At 38.0% G+C, this 27,925-nt stretch overlaps 1 protein-coding gene across 2 annotated transcripts in view; it reads right to left on the bottom strand.

The window, feature by feature from the left end:
• LOC124803083 (nidogen) overlaps positions 1–27,925 on the bottom strand; it is a 329,301-nt gene that overhangs the window by 59,505 nt on the left and 241,871 nt on the right. Inside the window, exons 13-16 of one of the 2 annotated variants that reach the window (XM_047264214.1) lie at positions 25,059–25,190; positions 16,709–16,999; positions 6,070–6,225; positions 689–814 (exon numbers count right to left, since the gene is read on the bottom strand). In XM_047264214.1, the coding sequence (XP_047120170.1) occupies positions 689–814; positions 6,070–6,225; positions 16,709–16,999; positions 25,059–25,190 (705 nt within the window). The remainder of the gene's footprint in view (positions 1–688; positions 815–6,069; positions 6,226–16,708; positions 17,000–25,058; positions 25,191–27,925) is intronic. The other variant, XM_047264215.1, reaches the window with a different exon arrangement.

The raw sequence follows: 27,925 nt of genomic DNA, 5'->3' as shown, positions 1-27,925 counted from the left end.
AAACCATAACGCATAACTTTCTAAAAATAATGTACAAAATCTTTTGTAAATCATTATATTCTTTCTCAACTTGCACAGCAGATCTTTTGGATAGGGCTTTTAGAGCAAAGAAAAGAGCAATTAGGATAATATCTAACATTAATGAGCAGCAGTCCTGTAGAGAATATTTCATTAAGTATAACATACTGATAGTGTTTTCTTTTATGTTCTCAGAACTATACTGTTTGTAAAAGAAAACATGGAGCATAGTGTAATCAATAGTGAAATCCACAATTATAATACAAGAAAAAGAGAGGATTACCACATAAAATTTAGTAATAAAAGAACAACAAATCGTAGTCCATTTTTTGCTGGAAGACATTTTTTTAACAGATTGCCAAATAATATAAAATTGTTAAAAGGAAACATATTTAAGACAAAATTAAAGCAGCTGTTAACTGATAAATGTTTGTACTTCATCGAAGATTTCTAATGTTATTGTGTATAGTTTATCTTTATTTATAAATATTTTAATGTTCGTGTGTTCGTAAACTGACAATGTCCATTACTGTTAAGTTATTATGGAAAAATAAACAATTTATTTATTATTTATTTATTTAATGGTGTTCTATGTAATGGGACTAATAACTCATATTTCACATCTCAGTTATACAGCATGCACCTGAAGTCTTTGTTCTGTTATTATTACCTGTCTCAATGCAGTCATATCCATCTCCTTCAAAGCCAGCATTACACTGACAACGGTACTGGCCAAGGGCAGAGTTGAATACACACTGCGCATATGGATGACATGTGTTGATAATGTTACACGGCACTAAAATGTAAACAAAACACATCAAATGCAGCTAGGTACAGAAAATAAAATGATGAAAATTTATATTATCATGTTAAAACTAAATAATGCTAGAAAGTTCTGCAACAGTCGAGGTGAAAGATCTGGCTCTATAATGGCAAGTAGAATATTAGTGTAACTTCCAAGTAAGGTATCAGAGACGCAAATTGACACCTTGGAGATCAATTATGATTGAAATACAGAAAAATTTTGAAGTTATTTTGTGCTGGTAACATATTTCTGTAACTAAATATTTTATATGTAAAATGATCTCAGACAGTTTAAAATATCTTTATTTTCTATTGGGACCTTTAGAAAATTGGAGAAGAAATAAAATAAGCAAATGACTAGGTGAGTTGCTGTGTTGGAATAAGGTTAAGCTGTGAATAGTAGAAGTTTTCAACAATATTACAACTGTGATAACAATCTTCAGATGGTTAGTGAAATAATGTTTCTATAAATGCCACTTATGATCCTGGCTTGCCTGGAAGGTTACCTTATAACAAACAAAGAGGAAAAAAGATAACTACTTATCTGCTCATGAATGAAGGGTGACACACCACCACATTCAGTGGATCAGAAAATCGCACTACCCTTGAGGCTTTGGTCTTTTCCCACTATAAGCGATCTCTCTCTCTCTCTCTCTCTCTCTCTCTCTTGTGCACACACACACACACACACACACACACACACACACACACACACACACACACACAACTGAAAGTTAATGTGATCTGTTACATGTGTTCATTATTCAGCTGCAGGCAAGTGGCTGTCATTTTCTCCTTTTTTTAAAAGAAAGAAGGTTACTGTATATAAACATGCCAGTGACACAGTGGAACAGAAGCACAGGTTGAGGAAGAATGGTGCAGGAAATTGGCCTTATCTTTATATTACCTAGTGGTGGGAACAATTGAACAAAAACAATTGACTTGGTCCATTGTTGGAAGACAAACAACTTATTCAGACATATTTGTACATATCTGCTGAATTATTCATGCATTCTTTTGAGTAAAAACAGTCTGTGGGAACAGCTGAATGAAAACAGTTGATGCAGTCTGCTGCAGGTTTGCATAATGACTGAATTGCTCATTCTTTCTTTTCAAGTGAAACTAGTCTGTGTTTTCCTGTCTGCAGAAGTATGCATTGGTTCTTTCAACTGAAACTACTCTTTAGTATTTTAGTTCACTGAGCTATCCATTAATTCTTCTAACTGAAGTGAGTCTGTTGTACTTTCTTGGTCGAACTAAAGCAATAGCATACAACTGGGGTACACATCCGTCTGGTTGGTAGCCCTTTCCCTAGGGTAAGTGTAGATAATTCATGGGTTACACCAAAGTTAAGGTAAGCATTCTACATAATTCTTCTTTTCATCATTTAAAACTGATTTTTGAACTTCAAACAATGGACAATGGAATGTGACAATATTATGAAAAGGACAATTGCTACTAACCATATAGCGGAGATGCTGAGTCTCAGATAGGTACAACGAAAAGATTGTCACAAAATGAGCTTTCAGCTCACAAGGCCTTGCTGAAAATAGACACACACACACACACACACACACACACACACACACACACACAAATGAACACAATCGATCACAGTCTGGCAGCCGAAGCCAGACTACAAACAGTAGCAAATGATGGGAGAGGCAACCAGAGTAGGAGGAGGCTGGGGTGGGGAGGGAAGGGATAGTAGGCTAGGAATGGGAGACGGTAAAGTGCTGCTAGTGGGAGCATGCAGGAATGAGGTAGAGAGAGAGAGAGGGGCAGCTAGGTGCAGTTGCAAGGTTAGATGGAAGGCAGGGGACAGAGAGGGGGTAGCAGAAAAGGAGAGAAATAAAAATACTGGGTGTGTTGGTGGAATAGAGGGCTGGTTAGTACTGGAATGGGAACAGGGAATGGGCTAGATGGGTAAGGACAATGACTAATAAAGGTTGAGACCAGGAGGGTTACGGGAATGTAGGATATATTGCACAAAGAGTTCCCACCTGCTTAATCCAGAAAAGCTGGTGCTGGTAGGAAAGAGCCAGATGGCACAGGCTATGAAGCAGTCATTGAAATGGAGAACATTGTGTTCAGTGGTGTTCTCAACAACAGGGTGGTCCAATTGTTTCTTGGCCGAAGTTTGTTGGTGGCCATTAATGCAGACAGATAGCTTGTTGATTGTCACGCCCATGTAGAACGCAGCACAGTGTTGCAGCTTAGCTTGTAGATCACATGATTGGTTTCACAGTTAGCCCTGCCTTAGGCGGGATAGGTGATGTTTGGGACTGGACTGGAGTAGGTGGTGGGAGCAGTGCAGCCAGCTATTATCAGCAGGCACTCGCAACCTCCTGTGTTCATCTACTCTCCTGGCCAACCACAAAGCTGGTAAATACAGTGCATTGTATTCTGCATGGCATACATGCAGATTACCAGAGAAGGAGGAGGTGTGGGGCAGAATTAGCATAAGTAGAGAGTAACAAACTGAACAAAAAAACAATTGATTAGCTTAACGATTGTTAAAATGTCATTTGTCCCATCACTACTCTTACATCACTTGATTTTCCTCCCTCTTAGTGTATTTCTGGATTTTTATTTGTCATAACATTATGATAAAATAAATATTTCAGGCAATAAATCATAACTGTTGCTGTTTATACCCAAATAATTCTCTATTTACATCTGAGTTACCTATTCCTCCTTGGCATGCTCCCCAACACATCCCTCTTTCTTCTTTGAAGAAGGAATTAATAGTTCCAAGAGCTACTTTTAAGTGTATCTACTGACAGTACTTTGAATTTTGCCCTCAAAAGGTAAGCACTGACTAGCCATTCAGTCTCATTATGTTACAGTGTTATTAAGTGAATTTTTTTTCAATCAGTAAAATGTTAACATGCCTTCAAATACAAAATGTTATATTGATGTGCAATTATCTTGAACAATAATGATGAGACAGTTTACAACTGATATCAATGTTTTGTGTTAAAAATATTTTCATTTCATATTTTGCCTTGAACACTCCACAATATTATCAAAATTGCTCATTTGATAGACAACAGTCTTTCAGTTTTCTTAAACAGGTGCAATTTTATGAATAAACCCCAGTCTAGATCATTTTTGCTGTGAGCAATTTCACCAAATTATACCATCTTCAGATCTAAAATCTTATCTGATACCATGTCCAGTCATTACGATCAAAAAGTGATGTAGAATGTTCTTTTATCTCCTTGTGACACAATATCACTTTTCTGCTACAGACACAATTGTTAGACCTTTGCACCTTAGTAATTCACATAATGTGCATTACTGTAAGCTTCACCTTGGTTTTGATAAAAAAAAGAAAATGAATTTACAGATCACCCTAGCACCTCCTACATCACCAACATGTAAACAAAGATTCCCCCCTATGACTTTTTTTAAAAAAAGAGAGAGAGAGAGAGACCAAGTGCAAGTAGGTCTAGTGCACTGAGGTTTCTGTGCAAACTTAAAGCAATAGATACGGCTGTCAACAATGTAGGAAAAGATTGCTACATACTGTAAAGAAGACACATTAAGCTGCAGACAGGGACAATTAAAAGACACTTACATAGAGCTTTCGGCCACAGCCTTCATCAGTAAAATAGAAACTCATGCCATTCATACACACAAGCAAGCACACCTCATGCACACATGACTGCCACCTCCAGCATCTCAGCCTAGATAGGGCATAGTTCATCCCTCCCAGGAATTGACAATCTTTAAGATTTTTGTCTGTTATTGATATTGATACTGACGAGATATTTATCCCAGGAGTTCCAAGATGAAATCAAAATCTCTAAAGCAGTTCCTGACATTAGCCCAGGCATAAAAAAGAAGAAAGCAGGGGACTTCAGTTTATATATGTAGAGAGAAGATTTAATAAAATATTTCTTATTTACTTGCTAAATCATTATTACAACTTACATTTTATGTTTGCAAGCAGTAATATTTTTCAATCATGCTTTTGACGAATGATGAATGCAATATAAGTTCCAATGGCACAAAGATACTTTTGTGTGATAAAATAACAATTTAACAAATTTTGGTTTTTTTTCCCCTTTACTTGTACTGTGAAACCTCGTTCCTTGCCACATTTCATGATCCTATGCCAAGGGGAAGTCTCTATAGGTTTTGATGAGTGAGTTTGCCAGTATCAAAATATGTGGCATAAATGACCATATCTTTTGACTGCATTGACTTAGAACTTTAAATTTTTTACATCACCATTGGACCATAGTCCTTAATATGTGACACAAATTTCAACTTGACTGGTTTACCTGTTCCTGAAAAAAAAGGCATCTTAATAGTCAGACAGGCATACAGATGGACAAAAATTGATCCTATAAGAGTTCTGCTTTTAGCGGCTAAGATATGGAACCGTTAAAACAACCAAAGGCTATCATACACATCCAGCCCAAGGTCTTAATTTGTTCACTGATATTCATTTCTGTTTAAGTTCTGTTATAAAACAAACAATTCTGGCAAAACACAAAACTCACTCAATAAGGACAATATGAGTCTATTACTGACAAAGCACAGCTAGTGTCAAATGGACAAACTAGAAGTGCTACCAGCAAAATAATTGATAAATGTAGTTTAAAGCATAAAAATGATAGTTAAACAATAAAAATAATGAAACCTAGTTATAAGAGCACCTAATCCACCTTAAATGGAACAGCCATACCACAAATCATAAGTTCCAGTGCAAATGCAAATGAATCTCTGCCTTCCAGAATGAGTGTGTTTTTTCATGAGAGAAAGACAGGAAAATGGAATTTGTTTGAGGAATACATCAAACAGAGAAAAAAAGGCCACTGCGAGTTTCAGACTATAACCTCATGATCTCTCTAGACTCATTCCAAACCAAATTTTTACCATCTTCCCCAAACACAGATCCCTTTCCTATCTTGTCTGTAATTCCTTAGGACAGAGCTATTGTTTCAACAAGCTACATCTCTGGCACATCATGTGCAGTGTAGCTATCAACATGTCTACAGCCATTCCAGTTTCATCACAAGGTAATTAGGCACTCTTGCCTTCCATAAGTATGATTAGTATCATAACATAGCATAACTGCATATCATATAGTGTTTTAAATGGACAGTAGCTAACAACAACTTTATGCCTTACACAGTAGAGTTAGTCTGGAAACAATTCACTGTGTAATATGCAAAAATATATTTTTTTAAATTTTTTATTTATTTTTTGTATTTCAGTTAAAGATTAGAATACATTTCCATCCAGATGGTCCCTTTGTTCCCATCCTTCCAGCTGCTGCACCTTCTGCAGGCTTGCAGTGGCCTTCATCTGATGCTTCATATCCCAAAGGGCAGACACATGAGCCATCAAAACAGGTGAGCATAGGATATGCGACGTCATCTCCGGAAACTGCTGGACACACATAGACAAAGGCACAAAGCACTAGTGTCAACTCTGTTTAAATAATCTTCTTGTGATGATTACAATTTAAGTACCTTTCTGGAAAAATGATTATATGACATGGAGTGCATGTATAGTAGTAATTTTCTGCAGGTGTCTAAAAATAAAGACTCCGGCAGATAAAAGTATTACACAAATGGAGACATCAGCAGGTAGGTAAAACTAACATATTACGTAAATTCTCTCCATTTTCCATTATAAAAAATGTTCAGAGGTTCTTCCTACCAACACTTAGGTGAGTTCATCACAGGAACAAACTAAAAATCCAATGGGAAAGCTACCTAAGAGAGACATCCATGTCAAGTAGGAGACAAGGTGTTCAATTTATGTTTTTCTTACGACCACTAGACTGTCAACAAGGATAAAAGGACACACAAAGTAAGACGATGTAAGTAACATAAAATACAAGAGACTAACAGGAATCTTGGTGCATGGTTTACCATGTGGATGAGTTTTATTCTTCCATCCAGTTATCCACACGGTCCTCAAGTGAGATATCTTTCATCTGCTTGTCTATTTTCTACTCTCCTACTCCCCTTTAGCCTGGTTATTTCGGTGAGCCCCCTCTTCCTATTTATATTCTCTCCACCACTTTCATTTTTCAGTTGGTTTCTCTTGGTTATATTCTTCCCATTTATTATTTGCATCACCTTTTTTGTTTCTCTGTTTCATCCTGTCTTTGCCACATGCATGATTCTACAGACAACTTCCGCTTTCCTTATCTCTGATTACCAAATGCTTTCTTTGTGGTGTTTTTTATTATTATTAAAGCATCATCTGTCATTGGCAGTCAATTCATTCATTCTTTTTTTTTCTTTTTTTATTTGGTTCCAGGCAGATCCAATTTCACCAGGTTCAAAATTCATTCACTCAACCTTTGTCTTGTACTAGACAAAGTACTCTAGGCCCTGAGAAATAGTGACACTGTAAGCATTTTTTATATCCAACTGCTACCAACTAGTAAGTAGGTAGGTAGACTTTTTCTATCTGTCTTTAGTTGGAGTTTCAATCTGTAAGCTCCCTTTCTTAGATGTCACTCAAATACTAATAACTACAATATGGAAATGATAGATGGCTGCTCATCACACAGAGGAGGCCTTGAGTTGCAGGCAGGTACTACAGAAAGAATACTGTAATTCCTCAAAAGTAGAACTCTGACACATTCATACAATAACTCATGCACACTTGACTACTGCCACTGGCCAGAGATATTACCTGTGTTTGTATGAGTCGTTGTGTGGATTTGTGAGTTTTCCTTGTGAGGAAGGGCTTTGTCTGAAAGTTCTATATTGGTAGTATTCTTTTCATTGTGCCTATCCCTACTTTATGTGATAAGTAGCAATCTATTCCTTCCATAATGTTGTTATTCCATCATGGACATTTGAAATGCTGTTAACTGATAGTGTTTCATGATATTAAGCAATTCTTAGAATGTTTCTGTGGAAAGATTATGTGTCAACAGTAACAAAAAATTTTTAATCATCTCAGAAATCAAGTCGTGCATGTCGATTATGAAGACAGCACTGAAATGACACAATGTTCTTCCTATGATGAAAAAATTCAGAGGATTCAAACTATGTTTACATTCATCAGATATTACAGCTCATGACTAAAACTGAATAGAAGCTCATCAATTACATCCTATTTATGATGCTATGTTGATAAATTAAGATAAGATGAAAATCTAAATCTAATATAAGCAACAACACAATTAATAACCATTATAACATTCTAATAATTTATGTTTGTGACTTTTATCCCACAGCATTGTAAACCATGATCTGAAAATAAGATATTTAGGCAATTAAAAAACATATCCAATGACATATGATGTCAGTAATGAAGAACTGCTTTGTGAAACATAGCATTTTTCACTTGTCCTTGTAGCTTGGATCATCAAATTAAGGATCTACAAACTTATGACTTGAGCGCTGTTACAGGTTCCACAGAAAGTATTCTGATTCTGTTTATGAGAAATTCAGCACATTTCACAGGAAAGCAGTTAATCAGTATTGTACATCATGTGTCATTTCTAGCAACATCAAGTTGTTGCTGGCATGAAACAACCATGAAAAGTGAATAATTTAAAAAGAGAGCACCAAGTTCATACAGGTTAAGATCACACAATGATGTTTGGCAGCTCTGTCACAAGGGACTCCTTTATACTGATTTTAAATGATTTCTTACAGCACAGTCAATTACACTTCCTGTGACAACAAACCAGAATATCCAAAGTTTGACTTTGGGGCTGACAGTAAAGCATGGTTTGTGGTAACACACCTGCGTCACCACAACTTTAGTGCCGCCTTGGTCAGCACTGTACCAAGCAGTCGACATACTAGCCAGTTCTCCTTTCATCCAGGTGTCACTCGCCTTCTTTGATATGCATATGTAATTGTTCTCTGCAAATGTGTGTTACCCTGCTTGTTATTAGGATTCTCTCATGGTACAGCTGCTTGGTCTTGTGATTTGTATGCTTACTGTAACATCATGTTCAGTGTCGCTAAAAAACTGTCTAATCTGAGTTAGTGTTTCTTTGTGTAGGTTGACACACTACACATAGACTGTGTTTTGATATGTACAAACTGTTCTAGAATAAACTTGAACTGTGCTAAGATAAACTTAGACTGTGCTACGATGGGTCCAGTGCTGCAGAGCCAGCAAAACATCAAAACAACCACAAATATGGATACCCACCCCATTCCATCCATTTGAAGTAACAGCTGCAGAGGAGAAACTTATGAAAAAACATTATGCCCTCTTTATTTATCCGCTATCCAGGTAACTGATAAAAAAACTTTTACAACCTTGTTTCCTTGGACCTAAACTGGACTGAAAATCCTTGAAGAGGAATGCAACCATTATCAAAATAATTATGAAACAGACTTTAAAAGAGCCGTAAGGTTGCTCAAAAATATTCACTGACTTTATGTGAATTTCTTTATTGATTCTTGTCATGACATGTATCTACCATATTCAAAAAGAAATTTTGTATATTTAGCATGTCATCAGATGATGGGAAAATCGAGAAATGCACCATAGCAAGAAACAATACAGAAATTCACAAAAAAAGAATGTTTTTGAGGCACCTAACTGCATTTTTGAGGTCTCTTTCATAATTACTTTCTTTCTTTCTTGGATTAAGCTATAGATTTATTGGTTGTTGAGTAAACAGATCCCCTTTATTGAGCCTGCCAAACTCTCAGAGATGTGTGATTCGTTAACCAATGAGATGCTCATGTCATTACTGTGAGGGTAGAATTTTACCATTGCCAGGAGCAATCTAATCAGTCATACTGTGTCACATTAGTAGAACTGTAGGGGCTATGTTGCAAGTGTGTGTCTGTGTCAGCTTTGTGTAAAGAATCCTACGCCAATTCAATGGTTAGGGACGTCATTTTTCACTCAGCTGCTACCAAAGAAGTCTGTCAGAAAGTCCTCCAATTTGATGATGCTACTTCAGAGGCCTTACAGATTGCACTATCTTTTTAAGCTCCCTGAGCAACAGACTAGTAACCCAAAAGTTGGGCTGAAGTAGTGGCAGTGCAAGCCGAGTGCAACAATTGAAAAGTTACTCACTTATTAAGATAGCCTAACAACCAGGACATAGCATTTATTTCCAGCAAGCCGCAAACTGTTTCAAAAACCTCTCTCATAGTGGATGCAAGGGCAAGCTAACAGATACCGGTCACTTCCCTCTTACCCAGCACATTTTTTTGCAGCTTTCCAGGATAAATTGCCCTCACGATGGGACACCTGCAATAAATGTAAATGAGGTCATGTTGCAAGTGTTTGTCATACCAGTACCTAGCTCTTAAATTGGTGAAATGACTTTGCAAAGACATTAATGTCATCCGGACAGCCACTGATTCTGAATTAGTGGGTGTAAACTAATAGCTTATTTCTTTGAACATCGGAGGTCAATTGATAAAATTTCAAGTGGACATGGGATAAGTGCTTCTCTGATTGATATTCAAACTTACATCAGATAGGTACCCCAGCGCTGACCACCCAGTAAGTGCTGGTTAATTAGTTATGACAAGCAAAGTATTCCCATCCACTGTGAACTTACAATATGGCAAACAAAGTATTCCCATCCACTGTGAACTTACAATGTAAGTCTCATACAAAAATGTCAGTAGTCAGCAAGTCACACAAAATCTTTTCAGATTAGATGCTTTCTTGATGTCTGGATTTGTCATTAACACTTCAGTTCATCTTGTGTCAGAAGAGGTCCCTTTTCAAGAATTAGAGCAGATCTCTAGTGAGTTTCCTGAGATATTTTGCACCAGGCTAGGAAAAGCAAATAATTTTGAAGCACATTTATCTTAGGCCATCAGCAAGTTCTCATTTTTTCCATTCTAGACGCATGTCCATGGCTCTGTGAGAGCAAGTAAAACAGGAATTAGACACTCTCATACCTTCAGAAGTAATGGAATCAATCACAAACAGTCTCCTGATAATAACAATAACAATAATAAAAAAATCTGGTGAATTGCACCTATCTGAATTTTTCAAGTCTGTTGTAGGGGCACAGACAATCATAGATACATACCCTATTCCAGAGCCTGAGGACTTACTGGCAAAACTCAAGGATGGCCAGTACATCTCTACAATAGGTCTGTCTGACACATACCTCCAGCTCCCACAGGCTGGATCATGCCAACAAATCGTGGTACTTAACATACCTTTCTGACTTTTCTGATACAAGTAATTAGCAGTTGATATAGGCAGATCCCCCACAAGAAATATTTCAAAGATACTTGGAGCAACTAAAGCTGCAGGTTCCTTGCTGCATTATTGAGACAACACTGTTGTCACAGGACCCATGAGATGGAAACACTTACAAAAATCTATTAATTCTTTTTCATATCCTGTTAGAGACTGGTCTGAAATATAATGCACAAAATTTAAAAAAAAATTTAACTGTATATTGAGTACATCAGCCACATAATATGAAAATAGGGACTTAAGCCAACTACTCTACATGTTTTTGCAATCAAAATACTTCAACAACCAATCAACATAAAAGAATTTCAGTCCTTTATGACAAAAGCAATTTCTGTGGTAGATTCAAGCAGCCCAAATTTTGTAATGCACTACATCACTAAGGGTTTTCTTTCATTCAATCAAATGAATGCAGAAAGGTGTTCTGCACACTTAAAACAAGCTGCACGCCACCTGGTCCTTGGTCCTTGGCTATTTTCTAACCAGGCAAGCAACATCTGCTTGTCACTGATGCCTACCAATATGGAATAGAAGCAGTATTGTCACATTGTGATGCTGGATGCTCACCCAACAGATTTTGCAACTAATACATTGCACCAGCCCGTTCAAATTATTCACAGATTGAAAAAGAGGGTCTGACTGTATTATACAAAGTTCAGATATTCCATGTAACCCTGTACGGAGATAAGTAACATCCAGTATCAGACCATAAACAACTGATTCCATTGTTTGGGCCTTCTTCTCAGATACCTAATAAGACAGAACAGCATATTCAATGTTGGTCACCCTTTTTGAGTCAAATGAAAGTCATTTTCACTCTGTAGCTAAACAAGCAAATTCCAGTGCATTATCTCGCTTACCTATGGTTGCAGATTTGTCATTCAAAACTGAAGAAATATTGTTTATGTTTGAATAATGCAGCCAAATCAACAATAAACACCTTTCCTAGCACCAGCAACTTGATTGCTAATGTCATATGTACTGATGTAGTCCTGTAGTGTGTGTGCTGCCACAAGTTACACAAGGGGCCTGAGTATCCTCTGTGAAAACAGATTCTGTGTATCACTACATTCTATTAAAACACTGCTTGATTTTGGAGGATGGCATTATTTTTCTCACAACAGAACATGACACAGCAAGAGTGGTTATATTCATGCCACTCTGCATAGATATTCCCCGAGTTGCTTCATCATGGCCATCAGCATCATCACACACTACACTACTAGCCTACCGTCAAGCCTGCTAGCCAAGCATCGACAAGCTCATAGAGCATTTAGTGTGTACCTGTGAAAAACTGTGCTGAACAACAAGCTGTTCCATGACAGTCTGGAGTTTGTAGGACCCAGACACTTGTTCATACTATCCATACACTGTACATTTATACTCCACTACAGCCAAAGTAACCATACATGCACTGTCCAAAATCTTCACCATCAAAGGCCCTCCAATGAATATCACCATGGACAATGACCCTCAGTTTGTGGCAGAAACCATTGAGACTAAGTGCAACCAAGATGATGTCTGTCACCTCACATCCCCCTCTTCCATCCACCATCTAATGGAGAACTGGAGTGACTTGTCTGCACATTCAAGCAACAAATAAAGGAATATGTGAAAGATACTCCCACAGATGACGCATTTACATTGTTATTATGCTCTTATTGACTGACACCTTACGTGGAACAAAGTCCAGTAGAACTTTTTCATGGCCACCAGCCTTGTACCCTCCTAAATCTGCTGGTGCCAGCACCTCACATGCTGAAAGCATCCCCATCATCAGTGTTCAAGAAAGTAGACCAGGTTTGGGCTTGTGTCTATGGTAAACAAGACCACTGGGTGCTTGCAGTTGTACATGAGCTTCAGTCCTCTAACTGGCAGATGGCTCACCACCAGAACCAATTACACCTTTGCTGGAATGTGGGCCTCGCCACCAATGATCGGGCAGCCCAGCACCATCACACCATTGACCATCATTTGTTTCTGAACCCTCCAGCCTGCCATCTGATGCCTACACTATCTATCTTCGCTCCTCTCCATTTCTGAAGCAGCATACTTAAGATCTCATATGTTCCATGTTTCTTACAGATGACCCACCACCAGAGCCACTGGTGGCCACTCTAAACATTACTTACAGTCAAGTCACAAGCAGATGTTACTGTGACCCCTGCAGAGGACCAGGACATTGAGACACTGCCTGCAACCACAGCAGAGTGAGTCATCATCGTGGCTGACTTCCCTGCACCACAAGCTGGGGCAGCTCCCAGGTGGGGCACTATTGCCTGCACACAGCTTTTCCAGCCAACAGAGATCTATGCTTGCCTCTGCCAACTCCAGGGGTTGGATCCTGGGACACCACTGAGGCTGCAGTCACAACAAAGACACTGCACCGGTAGCACCATTGTTACCATCAGGACTGTCAGAGCTCAAAACAATGCCCATCAACAATGCCACCATACTGAAAGTCACCCTTTATTCCCTGCTGAATCTATGGCTTAGGCACTGCTTTTCCATCACCTTTGCATGCAGGAAGAACTATGACAGTGTACTGCATCCTTCTGTGGGCTATCCCAGTGCCCTGGTAGTAGCCACTGAGCACCAAGCAACACAGATGCCAGGTCTGTATGGGGCCAGCACACCAGAGCATGTCATCCATCATCTGAGAGAGTGGTATCACCAGGGTCCTCCACTGGTGTTGGTGGAAGTAGCATCTTAATGACCAGCCAATGTACCATCTGCTGGCATTTAAGCAGTCTCTCCTTTTATCCATCCACCACTCACACACTTTGATACTGCCTATGTAATTGGACTCTATGAAGATGTTTTACTCTGCTTATTATTGGACTTCTCTCATGGTAAAGCTCTTTGGAATTGTGATTTGTACAGTTATTGTGATGTGTCCAGTGTCAATAAAAACTGTCTGTTGAGTGTTATGTTTCCTTGTGTGGATTGCCACAAGGTTCCAGCACACTCCAAATGGTAATAAATCTGGAGATATTGTAGGACAAGGAATCTGCACACAATCAAGGATTCTCTTTTGTAAAATGGGCTGTATACCTATAAGCACCATCATGATTCTGGGCCCATTACACAGAAATGGAAGGCAGTAGGGTTGCCTCATAATTATGCTGTCTCTGTGGTTATTAGAATAAAAAATGTAGTATGTGGTTCAGTAGTGCTAGAATATCCATTCATTGGGAATCATAACCAATCCCCCCTTTCCTAAATCACTTCCAAATCATAGTGTCTCAATACTCCATCGCAGACAGGCACAACAAAACAATTGCTAAAAAAACATTCTTCTGAAGTAGAAAACACACACACGTTTACACAGGCACAACTCACAAACACATGACCACTGTCTCTGGTCGCTGAGGCCAGACAGTGTGCAGCAATTGCTCTTGGTGGGTTGCAGAAAATTGCTCTTGGTGCAATCTGTGGGTGGTGGGGTAAGCAGGAGGCTGGGGCAGGGAGGAGGAAGGTATAGTGCTGCTTGTGAATGGATACAGTGACATGGTGGGGACAAGGTAGGGATGCTATGTGCGGTCAGGAGGAGGTTTGAGGAGGGGGCGGAGGGGCAGATGGAGGGTGGAGGGGGTGAGTACAGAAGTAGAAAAAGGGGGAAATACTAGTGAATCTACTGGTGGAACAGAAGACTGTGTAGTGCTGGAGTGGGACGGGTAGATGATTGTAGAACAGGGACTAGGGAAGGCTGAGGCCTTATGGGGACCTTGGATATGTTGCAGGGAGAGTTCCTACCTGCAGGTTCATAAAAGCTGGCATTGGCAGGAAGGAGCCACATGGTGCAGGCTGTAGAGCAGTAATTGAAGTGAAGCACATTGTGTTGGGCAGCATGTTCCACAACTGGATGGCTGAGCTGTCTCTTGACCACAGTTTGTCAATGGCTGTTCATATGGTCAGACAGCTTGTTGGTTGCCATACCCGTGTAGGAAGCAGCACAGTAATTGAGCTGAGTTCGTAGATCATGTGACAGCTTTCACAGGTCCCCATGCCTTGTCTCCTCAGTCAACAACCAATTCCTACACTCCCAATGTACGGCCACAAAGAAGCACTCTGCTCTTACTCAGTACCACCCAAGACTGAAACAGCTGAATCACATTCTCTACCAGGGTTTCAACTATCTCTTTTAATGCCCAAAAATGAGGAATATCCGATGCACAACCCATCCCACTCAGCCTACAGTGGTTTTCTGCAACCCACCAATCCTATACAATATCATTGTCCAACTCTACTCCAGCCCTGCTCCCAACCCCTTGCCTCATGGCTCATATCCCAGCAGTAGACTTAGATGTAAGACCTGTCCTATATATTCTCCCACCACTATCTACTCCAGTCCAGTCACAGGCATCACCTCTCCCATCAACAACAGGGCCACCTGCAAAAAGCAACATGTGATCTACAAACTCAGCTGTAATCACTGTGCTACTTTCTACTTACACACAACAACCAACAAGCTGTCTGTCCGCTTGAATGACCACCAACAAACTGTGGCTAAGAAATAGCTGGACCACCTAGCTGCTGAACATGCTGCCCAATACAATGTGCTTCACTTCAATGACTGCTTCCAAGGCTGTGCCATCTGGATTTTTCATACCAACACCAGCTTTTCTGAACTGTGCACTTGGGAACTCTCTCTGGAATACATCTACATTCCTATAACCCCTGGCCTCAGACTTTATTAATCCCTTCCTTCACCTACCTATCCCTGTCCCTGCTTCCACTATTGCAGCGTACAATGCAACCCAATTTGTCCCTCTCCTCTACTTCTCTCATTTTCTGCTCCTCCCCCATTCCCCCCACCTCAGACTTCCAAACTGCACTTAGCAGCCCTACCCTCTGTCCACCACATCCCTGCATGCTCCTACAAACAGCACTGCACCTTTCCCACACCACCACCCTGCTATCCTTCCCCTTCCCTGCCCCAACCTCATCCTTACCCACACCACCGACAAATGGCTTCTCCCATCAGGCACAGTTGCTGTACGCAGCCTGGCCTCTATGGCCAGAAACAGTGGTCATGCATGTGTGAGTTGTGCTTGTGTGCATGTGTGTATGGTTTCTACTTTAGAAGGACTTTTGGTTGAAAGCTCAAATGTATAGCAGTCTTTTTGCAATGACTGTCTGTGACTCAATATCTCCTCTATGTGATTAGTAGCAGTCTATTCTTTTCATAATATTGTTATTATTCCATCCTGGATTTTGCATTGTTTGATTTTGTCTGAATACTCTGATTTACAGACTTTACATATCCATGTAGTGCTAAATGTTTCATTACAGTCCCATACAGAACTGTGACAGAGCACTTAGATTGAACAAAAAACACACTCTATCATCATATTCCATGCTTCAGACAGAATGTACCCTACAATACAAACAAATGGTAAACAGTATAAGTATAACAATGTTTTGCTGTTAGATTCCTGGAACTGACGATAGACCTTTGTTTTTTAGGCTATTGTGTAGATGTCGCACATTGTTGTATCCTTGCAAATTAAAATGCAAGCTGCATAGTTCAGAGGAAAGTGATTCAACTACAGACAGTCTTCAAAAATTTTGTGTGGATCTTTTGGTCCCTAATCTCTTTGAGAAAAGTGCACAGTTATGGGCTTGAATAATGTAATCTGATAACTCACAACTGATCTTCACATCAGTTTACAAAATATTCATTGTACTACTACAAACTTACACTGTTCAGTTTTAGGCAAGCAGGCACCATTCCGAAGTTCGTAGCTTGGTGGACACAGACAGACCCCAAGTGTACAGGTTGGAGAACGTGCTGTTTCTTCCTCTGACTGGCCAGGAAGTGGGCCTGAAGGTGCAAGGGTGGATGGTGGCTGCTGAGGCAGGAGGGTTGAATCAACACAACTGTAGCCATCTCCTACATAGCCCGGCAAGCACTGGCAGTGATACCCAGCTGTCAGTTCATCATAGGCACAGACACCAAATGGGGAGCAGTTGTTGGCCACTGTGCAACTTACTACAACAAAAAGCACATGAATGAAATTAGGGTTGTATATTGCTCTTACATGAACAGTAGAAGTATATCCAGAAACACAGTACAACAATTTTTAGCACATTTCTTCATAAATAGTATTTATACACCCAGTTACAATTAAGCAGTTAATTACAACACTATCTTTTATGTAAAATGACACAAAATTTTAATAGATTTTTCTAAAAATGTAGGAAGCATACCAAATTCATTATAAAATGAAATTCATATCTATAGAAATGATTACACATTTATTGTCTTCATTTTTTTATACTTACAATGGTCAGTTTTATTTTTTACAGTTCTTAATGAGCATGGGAAAAATGTTTATATGTGTCAGCACATGCCCTACCTTATTCTCATAATCCTACCAAGTGAGGTGGCACAGTGACAAAACTGGGTTCACATTTGGGACAGTGGAGCAAATACCCCTCTGGCCATCTTGATTTAGGTGTTCTATGGTTTCCCTAAATTGATCATGGTAAATGCTTGGTAGGTTTATGTGAGAAAGATATGAATGATTTCTTGCCCCAAATTAATTGCCCAAAATTAATTTCCATCATGCCTCACGGCCAAATGTGCAGTTTGAATGCACTAATGCAAACTGTTCAGAAATTATGATAATTTTATTTCATATAGTTCAGTGATTGTCACCCTGTACATACAGAATGTGATATGGGAAATAATTGTTCATTTTATACAGAATGGAGCCGTGTCCTTTGTGGCTAAGAATTTTAATTCCATCAGTATACTTGAAATCCACATTCCTATGATGCAAGAGCTAAGGGGTGAAATGAAGCAAGATGGAATAGCTAAATTACTCAGATATCAATCAATCTTACCACAAATACTATTTATTTTCATGTTCAACTTTCCTTTACAGATCTAATTCATATACCATATGTACATGACATGTGGCAATTATTTTACAAGCTGTATTTTCTAATCCTTATTGTTCATAATGTGACTTTAATAAGGCCATACAACTGACATTACTATATTGTTTTAGGCTGTGTATCAAATACTACAACACTGTTTTGTATAGTTAAACATCAACACATTAAATGCACAGGTGCAGAAATACATGTCAGACCACTGTCTTTGGTATTCAAAATTACAGGATTTTATAATGTTCAATTTATATTTTCACATATTGATATAGAAAAGAAATGTTTCTGGCAAATAGTAACTGAGGCATTCTCTGGCGCAACAACTCAACAGAAACATAAATACTGAGATTGAGAAACAGAGCACCAAACATTTTAAAGTTTTTTATTCATTTCAAACTCTCATATATAGGCTACATTTCAGTCAAATAAAAATGAAATATTGTGGTTTCAGAATATATGACATGATAGTGTAATATGTAAGACTTACTGACTTATTTCAATTTCAGTTAAGTCATTCTTGCAGAGAATGCCTCAATTACAACCATGTTTGTGACCATATTTAAAGATAATATCTTGAGAAGAAATTTGATTATGCTGATAATTTATTCACTTCAACAATGACCACATCTTGCGTAAAGAACTGAGAAGTTAGCCAAACTATTAAGGTTTACAAATTGATTTACTTTATTCACCATATGGTGTCTACAGAGTAACTAGTTTCAAGCATTTTTGCAGTCACCTGTCTAAGACGTTTGTCTCTGTGACTCACAATATTCTCCCAATATAAACTGAGGTTTTATGAAATTTATGATATAGTTCACTAATGAATAATGTCATATCTAATCAGAACAATGCAGAAAGTTTTACTTAGTAATTCAACCAGTATAATCAATGTAGATTCTTCTGACTGGAGGGAATCAGTTTATGGGGTTTCTCAAGACTCAGTTGTAGATCTGCTTTTGTTCCTCATATATGCAATTGATCTTACATGTAATATCCGACAGACAGAACTAGTTCTTTTTGTGGATGACCAATACTATTTTGTTATTTAATGTTTGTAAAATTTGGTGAGTGAACACATAAATGGCATTCTCAGTTGAGCAACTCTTCTAAAATTCAAGCTATGAAATCACAGCTTGAATTTTTATTGTTTCCCAGTTGATATACTATTCTAGAATACATCATATTCTCTAAAATTTTGGAAAATAATGTCAGTAGTGAAACAGGTCAGTAGTTATTGAAATCTTTCCTATTACCTTTCTTACTTTTAACAATGGCATATTCCAATCTCTCTGGAAAAATGCCTTGAGATAATAATGCATCACATATTTTAGACCTTTAACAATGGCATATTCCAATCTCTCTGGAAAAATGCCTTGATATAATAACGCATTACATATTTCAGACAAGATTGGGCTGATTAAATAGCAACAAATCTTCAGTACTCTGTTGGAAACACTATCAAATTCACATAAACTTTTATTTTTGAGTAAATATAATATTTTCTTAATTTCAGAAGGAGACTGAATTTTATGAGAGTTGCTTTTTCAGTATACTGCTGTGATTTTTCTCTTGAACTGTTTGTCCCCATATTTTCTACTGCATTTAAGAAATGGTTATTAAACCTATCTGTTGCCTACACCTGATCATTTATAGCCCTTCCATTTCATTCAACAGTGACGTTATCCTGTTCTTCGGACTGTCTCCCACTTCACTACATTCCATAGAACCATGAGTCTGTTTCTGACATAATATGCACGTGTCTTGATTTTTTAAATAATTTTTCTTAGTAATTTTGAGCGTTTTTTGTAGTGTACAACTACTGCAGGATCTGTACTTGTTGTTGCCCTCACTTTTCCTTTTACAAGATACTTTAATCCCTAAGTGATCCACAGTTTTCTTACGCGGCTCTAAAGTGCTTTCTGATTAGCTTATGTCAAAAGCTATTTTCAAACAATGGTATGAATTTATCATGAAATAGATTAAATTTTATGTCAGCATTTGGTTCATCATAAATTTCATATCAGATCATCTTTTATTAACTGTTCTTAAAAATATTTGTTCTGGAGTCATTAACTGTTCTGTCTGATTTCCACTGAGAAGTATCTGCACTGTGAGGCACTATGTTAGTTAGCCTAACTGTGCATTCTGAGCAGGGAAAAATTTGTTACTGGATATACATTTATTTTGTTGCTTTGAGCTTCATCAAAACAAAGATTATGAATTAGGATCCCATTGTCTTATTCAGTGAGTTCAGTCATTCCACTGCTTCAGTTGTTGCTGCTAGCAGAGTGTAACCATGTTCCTTGGAATTTACTATGTGGAAATTTGGAAACTCTGTTTCAATGTTCTGTATTGTCTGTTCTTGAAAGTACAGATACGCTGAAGAATTTCGTAGATTTTTTACTTAGAGAGCATAGCTTTCATTCTGGCATGCCCTGTTCTGATACTGGTCAGGTGACTCCATTATTTCTGAGGCAGGTGCATTCCTGGAAACGGTTTGGGTGAGTCTGAGTTGATAGGTACTGTAGTTGCTGTTTGAAAGGATGCCTCTTGTTCTTTAATTTCATAGTTGGGAGGGGGGGGGGGGGGGGGGAGATTTGCGAGAACACATAGTTGTGGAAGATTTGTGTGTGAATGTTCCATAGATTAGCCTCATTGTATTGTTAAAGTGTATGTTTACCTTCTTATCATGACAACTTCCATTCCATTTAGGAGAGCAGTAATCAGCTACAGAATACACGTGTAGTGTCTTTGTGTGTGCTTACCACCTTGTTCCAGCAATTTCTCAACTTAAGCTATTTCTGGTTTCCAATTTTTGTTGTGTAGTTTCAAGCTGCTTTTTGAAGGTAAGGGAGCAATCTAGGTATACTCCAAGATGTTTTTTTGTAAATGATTGTGTTTTACCTTTCTGCCACAAAAGAATACATTTAGTTGTATACTTTCTGTGCAACTGCTCAGATGGAAACAGTATTCCTCAGTTTTCTGAGGATTGTGATCTCTAGATCGTTACTGAGTATTTGCTTGCCTTGCTCATAGTCCTTAGACTGTACAGTTATTGCCGTGTCATTGGCATAATGGAACTTTTTGCAGTTTGTATATGGAAGTCACTGCTAAATAAATTTAAGAGGAGTGGTGCCAGTACTAATCCCTCTAGTAATCCATTCTTGATGACGAAGTGTTTATAGTGGCATCTTGCATTTAAACATTTGAACCCAGTAATAAGTGTGTAAAATATTGTAGCTCAGGTAATATCTCTACTCAAAATTCTATCAAAAGAAATACACATTGATATAATAACGCATTACATATTTCAGACAAGACTGGGCTGATTAAATAGCAACAAATCTTCAGTACTCTGTTGGAAACACCATCAAATCCACATAAACTTTCATTTTTGAGTAAATATATTATTTTCTTAATTTCAGAAGGAGACTGAATTTTATGAGAGTTGCTTTTTCAGTATACTGCTGTGATTTTTCTCTTGAACTGTTTGTCCCCATATTTTCTACTGCATTTAAGAAATGGTTATTAAACCTATCTGTTGCCTACACCTGATCATTTATAGCCCTTCCATTTCATTCAACAGTGACGTTATCCTGTTCTTCGGACTGTCTCCCACTTCACTACATTCCATAGAACCATGAGTCTGTTTCTGACATAATATGCACGTGTCTTGATTTTTTAAATAATTTTTCTTAGTAATTTTGAGTGGTTTTTTGTAGTGTACAACTACTGCAGGATCTGTACTTGTTGTTGCCCTCACTTTTCCTCAAAATTCTATCAAAAGAAATACACATTGCTAGAATTTTAGAATAAAAACCTTTAAAAAATCCATGGTTACCACTGCAGACAAATTTTTTCTATAACGAAAACCACACGACATTACTGCGAAAAATGTTACATAGTAAAATATCTCAAATATAAGATTTTAGTTTCTAGAATATTCTTTATTAGAAAATGCCATTTAAAGACCATAAAACATCATCTAATCAAAATAACTTCATTATCAACAGTGTAACAGAACTGCCTACAATTCCTGTCTTTTGAGTTACTATTGCATATGTAATTTTTTAACATTATGAGAAGGAAAATAGCTACTCACAATATGGCGGAGATGCTGAGTTGCAGATAGGCACAACAAAAATCTGTGACTCAGCATCTACTCTATATGGTGAGTCGCCACTTTCCTTCTCATAATATTGTTACATTCCAGCCTGGATTTTCCATTGATTAATATGTAATTTTTTTATAGTTTAACATAACTGCATACAAATAAGTACCAGAGACAATGCTTCAAACTTCTGTAAAGTGCAGTCCATCACCATTTAGCAAGCAGTGAGTGATGTTCTTAAAATCATTCCTAATAGAGGCCGCTGGCAATATTGAACCACAAATAACATGAAAAGGTATAAATTTTTGCAAGCAAAACTTAGAACACATCAGGCACTTACTAAAAAAAGAAATATGGAATGACATATACAATTGTGAGAACACATGTAAAAAATTTGACATGTTCATGGAAATATCCTCACATCATTTCAATATTTCTTTTCGAGTCAAAAACCAAAATTCAAAACTAGTAAATGAAATGTTCCTTGGCTGACAACAGGAATTAAAATATCTTGTGCTGAAAAGAGGATACTTAACAAAATTTCAAGAAAACAAATTTTACTGAAGTATTTCTGATGAATTTCAAGAATTATAAGAGTGTGCTTCACAAAGTCATAAAATAACAAATGATTACCACATAATAATGGCCAGGAACAAAATGAAAGCCATGTGGAAGTTATCTTAGACTCCATGCTGATCTATCTTGTAAAGATAATGTATCTTTGTATGGCAAACTGAATTTAATGAGTGTGTTTTGTGAAAATGAATGTCCACTGACTAAAATGTAAACATCAATAGTGTTATGTGATCTGATGCTATACCGGCATTTTTGTTGCTTTCAAAGTTCTTGGACACACTGCCATAACCAACCATCAGAGGTCTATGATATTATGGTGAACAACTGTTCTGCCATCATAACGTGGTGCTGATGGAATGAAGTGTCTGCCGCGTACTGGGGTATTTATACCCGCTGGTCCAGAGTTCAGGCCTCGCCGACCCTGTGCCATGCTTGGTGGTGGAGGACATGTGGCTGCGATGATGGAGGGGAGGGGTGGGGGAGTGACAGTTGCCTTCCATTTCCCATCTGTCGCACCTACTGCCCAGATCTCACATTCTGCTTTGATGGAGCTTACTAATGGATCCCCTGCCTTACTTAGTTGGAAGCCTGTGTCCATGTTGATTAAATTATCAGTCACTCAGATTTCAATTGCTTCTCTGAAAATGCAGTCCCACAATTTATTTGTGGTGGCCAGGACTTTTGATTACTTGTAATTCATTTTACATCTGTTTTCAATGCTGTATTCTGCTTTTGCTCAGACATGAAAACTGACAACAGCTGGGAGAGTGGTGTGCTGACCACATGCCCCTCCATATTTGCATCCAGTGATGACTACTGGTTGATGGTGACGGTGGTTGGTCAGTACTGTTGGGCTTTCTGAGGCCTGTTTGGATAGAGTTTAGTTTAGTTTAATTTTTACTGACTTGCTGCTACAGATTTGTTGGGCTGCATTAAGCCTGTGTGGTGCTCATGCTCTGTACATCAGTCTTCAATTGTGTGGCTTGTTTGTTCAGTATAAATTTTTCCGCATTCACACAGAACTTGGTACACCTTTTTTTTGAGAGTCAGATTTTCTTTCACTGTCCCTAATAAAACTCATGCTTTGGACAAGGACAAAAACTGATATTATGTGGTGTTTACACAGTAGTCTTCCAATTGTGGAAGATACATTCCCAGTGAACAGTAAAAAAGTGGTTTTATCGTCATCTTCTTCTTTTTTTTCATTCTCCAAGTCATTCTTGGTGATTTTGTGTTGCAGGGTCATCCAAATATGTCAGTTGCTGTATCCATGCTCACGGGAGATGGATTCCAGGTGTCACAGCTCTGCTGTCAGACTTCATTCATCTGAAATGGAGTATGACCTGTATACTAGAGCATTCAGCATGCTGTTCTTCTGTGAGGGATAGTGGCAGCTGAAGGCATAGAGATATAAATGCATATCCTTTTCTCAGTATCCTAGTTCAACGTAGGCCTGACAGCATGCTTGCCCAAAGTGTGTCTCATAAGTCAATGTAAACATATTTATATTTGTCTGACTAGCAAATGCAGGGTGTTCCATATAATTTTATGCATCTTGTTCACAGGTTTGTTTAAAGTTTGGGCAATTCTCTGTACACTGCATGTTTACACACCACCACTCAATCCCTCCTGCAAAGCTGTGGACCCAACTTCTACCAATATTGGATCAGTTGTTTTCCTCCCTCTCCTACATTGCATTTCAAAAGACTCTGTCTTTTTGAATTTTCTAATCATTTCTCTAGGCCCTTGTCAGACATTGGAGCAATGTGTTTCTTCATACCATACCAGAACTTCTGCATAGCTACTGGCACATAGTGACCATTCTTGTAAAAGAGCTTTTCCATGCAACCCATGATCTTTCATTGAGACAGTCATGCCAAGTATCCCAGATGCAAACTGAGGAACAGTACGTACCCTGCGCCTTTTTGTTTTACATATTCTAGCATCATTTAATGGTAAAATTTACATTGTTTTCCCTTTTTTTTTTCTCCATAATGTTTCTCTCTTCTTCAATGACATACCATTCAGATTTGATATAATTCTGAAAATTGGTTCGAATTTTACAGTGTTTTGAAACTCGAACTTTAATTATAGTGACTCTGTACACAAACAGAATTTCCATTTGTTCACAAAAAACCTTCGTTTGTCAGTATTTTTTATTTGTTTATTTTTAGCTTTCAGTTTTGCTGAAATCATTAACGTTTAATCTTAAAACACTGCAGTTCATAGTTGTTACTGAACATCATAGCAAGAACTAATTGTAAAATATTTTAATAAGTATCTTAATTGTATTTGTCTTAATTATATTATATCAAATAGAAAACAAGTGAGTGGCACATGAGCGCATAGAGCTAAAGACCTTCAGGCACGGCAGAGTCTAGATGAGGACTTTATCCAGCAATGGATATCAAATGGCTGATGCAATATATAAAAAATCTGAACATCTTTATTACACAGTACTCACATTTTTCAATGGCTGTGCAGAAGACACCATTCCCTGTAAAGCCTGGCAAGCACTGGCACTGAAGACTTCCTGGCTGCAGCTCAACACACTCTGCGTCTGGATGACACCGCAAGTCTGAACAGCTTAACAATTCTGTAACAGTGCAGGACCTTAGACTGAATGTAGCAGGTAGTAACACCCTGAAATAAAAATAATTTACAGAAAAAGTTGATGAAGTTGAGATAATACTTACATACAAAAAGAGGTTGTTGTAAGTGAAAAATTGTATCCTACAAAAATGTTCTTCTAGGTTACTTACAGTCACTAATTTACCAGTTCTCTTTTTGTGGATTGCATTCTTCTTGTTTTCCTCATTTGTAAAATACTGTTGCCTTTATCAAGTGGGGAAATGTGCTCTGGTCTTTATTAGGATACAGATCTTATATAATGTCTTTGTAAATAATTTACTATCAATTTATCTCTATTTTATGGTATTGTAAGACTACTTTAGGTGTGTCTTTTCATATTAACTTATATATTTATTTTATTGTGACACAATGAACTACTACTTTTAGACTCTCGAGCTAGAAGATATATTGTATAACAATTTTTGTGGTGTGTAACAGATGTTTAGTTTAAGTAAAATGCAGCAAAGAGAGTTGCGCTAGGAGAGAAGTAGGAGAAGAACTGGAACAAAGAGAACACAACACAAAAGTCTCCAAAGAATGAAATGAAATACAATAATCTGATGCAGAAGTTTTCAAAAGGTTGCTTTTGAATTTAGCAAAGGAAAGTAGCAGCCCATACACAGTTGGCTTTATGTCATAAGGTCAAGCAAACCAAGTGGAATTTATGGTATATTTCCTCTCTAGTATTGTTTATGAACAGCATGATTATGCCAAAAAAAAAGGATAAGTTTAGTTTTTGGAGGCCAATGAGAGAAACTGGCTGTAGAGCTATTAAAGAATCACAGGAAGCCTGAACTGACACAGTTGGAATGGATTTTCAGTAAAACTCATGTTAAATACAAGTCTATTGTTTTACAGTCTTAGCAGATAAGTAACAACACATACTGATTTCATTATTATTAGTATTATTCTATTATCACACTTTGCAAGCCATGAAGGCCCCATTTTCACTGCACAATGAACTTCTTGCTCTTTTCTCATGAATAATTTTTGGATCTGTGTTCTGACTTTTTTTTTTTAACTTCTAGTACTGTCAAAGTATCTTTTACATGGGCATCCAAGCAGCTGCTTTCCATTGGAATGCTCGATTAATAATGTGTACGGGTTTGGTGATGCAAAATTAAGGAATAGCTGAAAAATGCTCCTGTTGGAGCACAAAAAAGTGAATACATTCCTCTTTATAAGAAAAAAGGGGAAGCAACTGCCTCCATGCTCATTCTGTCTTCCTCACCAAAAATTTTAGCATGCAAAGATATTTGCACTCTTTTAACACAGAAAATTCTAAATTCTTTTACCAAGGCTCTCTTTGTAGTGAAGCCTTCATGCTCAGCATCCCCATCTAACAGCTATTGTCTATATATCTCATTCTCCCTTTGTCTCCTTTTTCTCTCATACGTGCTGTTTCCCATCTGTCTCTCCTACTGTCACTGTCTTCATCAGTTTCTCTTGCTCTTCCTTACCAATGTCTCCTTCTCTGTCACTTTCACTGTCTCTCTTTCCTACTGCCATTGCCCTTTTATCTGCCATTGCCACTGTCTCTTTCTTTCTCACTTACAGTCTGCTGTCTTTCTCTTCAGCCACAACTGTCTCCTCTCCATATATGTCCTTGATGCCCTTGGTGATGGTTTGCTTTGGTTTCACTCCTAGACTAGGAAACTTTAACATGTGGGTACAGAGGATGGGGGAAAGTGCGTACATTGTTTCATGTAAAGTTCACTGGTCTGGAGCAGGGGACAGAAAGGGGGTGGAGGTGGTAGTGGTGTGGGAGGGAGGGGGGGGGGGGGATGGGGGAGACCAGACCAGTCCTCCCTCCAAAGCCTATGCATGTTGTCCACTCATGTCTCTTTTTAATTTCCACTGTCTCCTCTTTCTTTTGCTGTCATTGCTTTTATTTCCATCCATTTTTGTTTCTCTTTTACTTCCACTGTCTGTCACTATCTCCTCTGGTTGCTCCCACTGCTATTGTCACTATCCATCTCTCTTTCTCTTTCACTGCCACTTTCACTCTCCCACCATCACTGTCTCCTCTCTCATCCTCTCCCACTGGCACTGTGTCTTCTTTCTTATACTGACACTGTCTCTCTGTTACTCTCTTCCAGCAAAAAAAGTAGGTATACATTCACATGTCAACATTTTTGTTGAGGAAGGCAGAATGAGGACTAAGGCAGCTAGTTCCTCAGTTTTTTCCTCTTAAAAAGGAGCCTATTCATCTTTTTGTGCTTTGACAGGGGCATTTTTCAGCTGGTTCCCTTCTTGTCCCTGTTACAGCAGGGAGTGAGGCTTATATAAAATGAATTCTGCATGCCAGTGAATTTTTAACAGTTTATTTATATACTTGGACACATTTATATACTTTGGCACATATAAACAACAAATAAGTAAGCATAATATAAGGTTAACACAAAATTGTATCCCATTCAATGCAAGTTCACTTTATACTACTTTACACTTTCTGTACACCAAACCAAGTGGTGTTTGATTTGCAAGTATAAAGCATTTTATAAGACAAAACAATTTTTTATAGAACACTTAAGCCACCAGGTGGCATCATCGAATAATTTCTAGTTTGAGACAGCCTGTACAGGGATGAAGTACTCATTATACAGTGAAAAAATGATGGCTAAAAATGTAGTTCGGTGACCTCAGAACCTTGCAGTGAACCTAGAACTCATGCCATATGTTCACTATGCCAGTTAAAGC

Source organism: Schistocerca piceifrons, chromosome 6 (assembly GCF_021461385.2).
Source record: "Schistocerca piceifrons isolate TAMUIC-IGC-003096 chromosome 6, iqSchPice1.1, whole genome shotgun sequence".
Classification (NCBI taxonomy): domain Eukaryota; kingdom Metazoa; phylum Arthropoda; class Insecta; order Orthoptera; family Acrididae; genus Schistocerca; species Schistocerca piceifrons.
The sequence above is the reverse complement of the archived record's forward strand: the minus strand, read 5'-3'. Positions and strand labels throughout refer to the sequence as shown.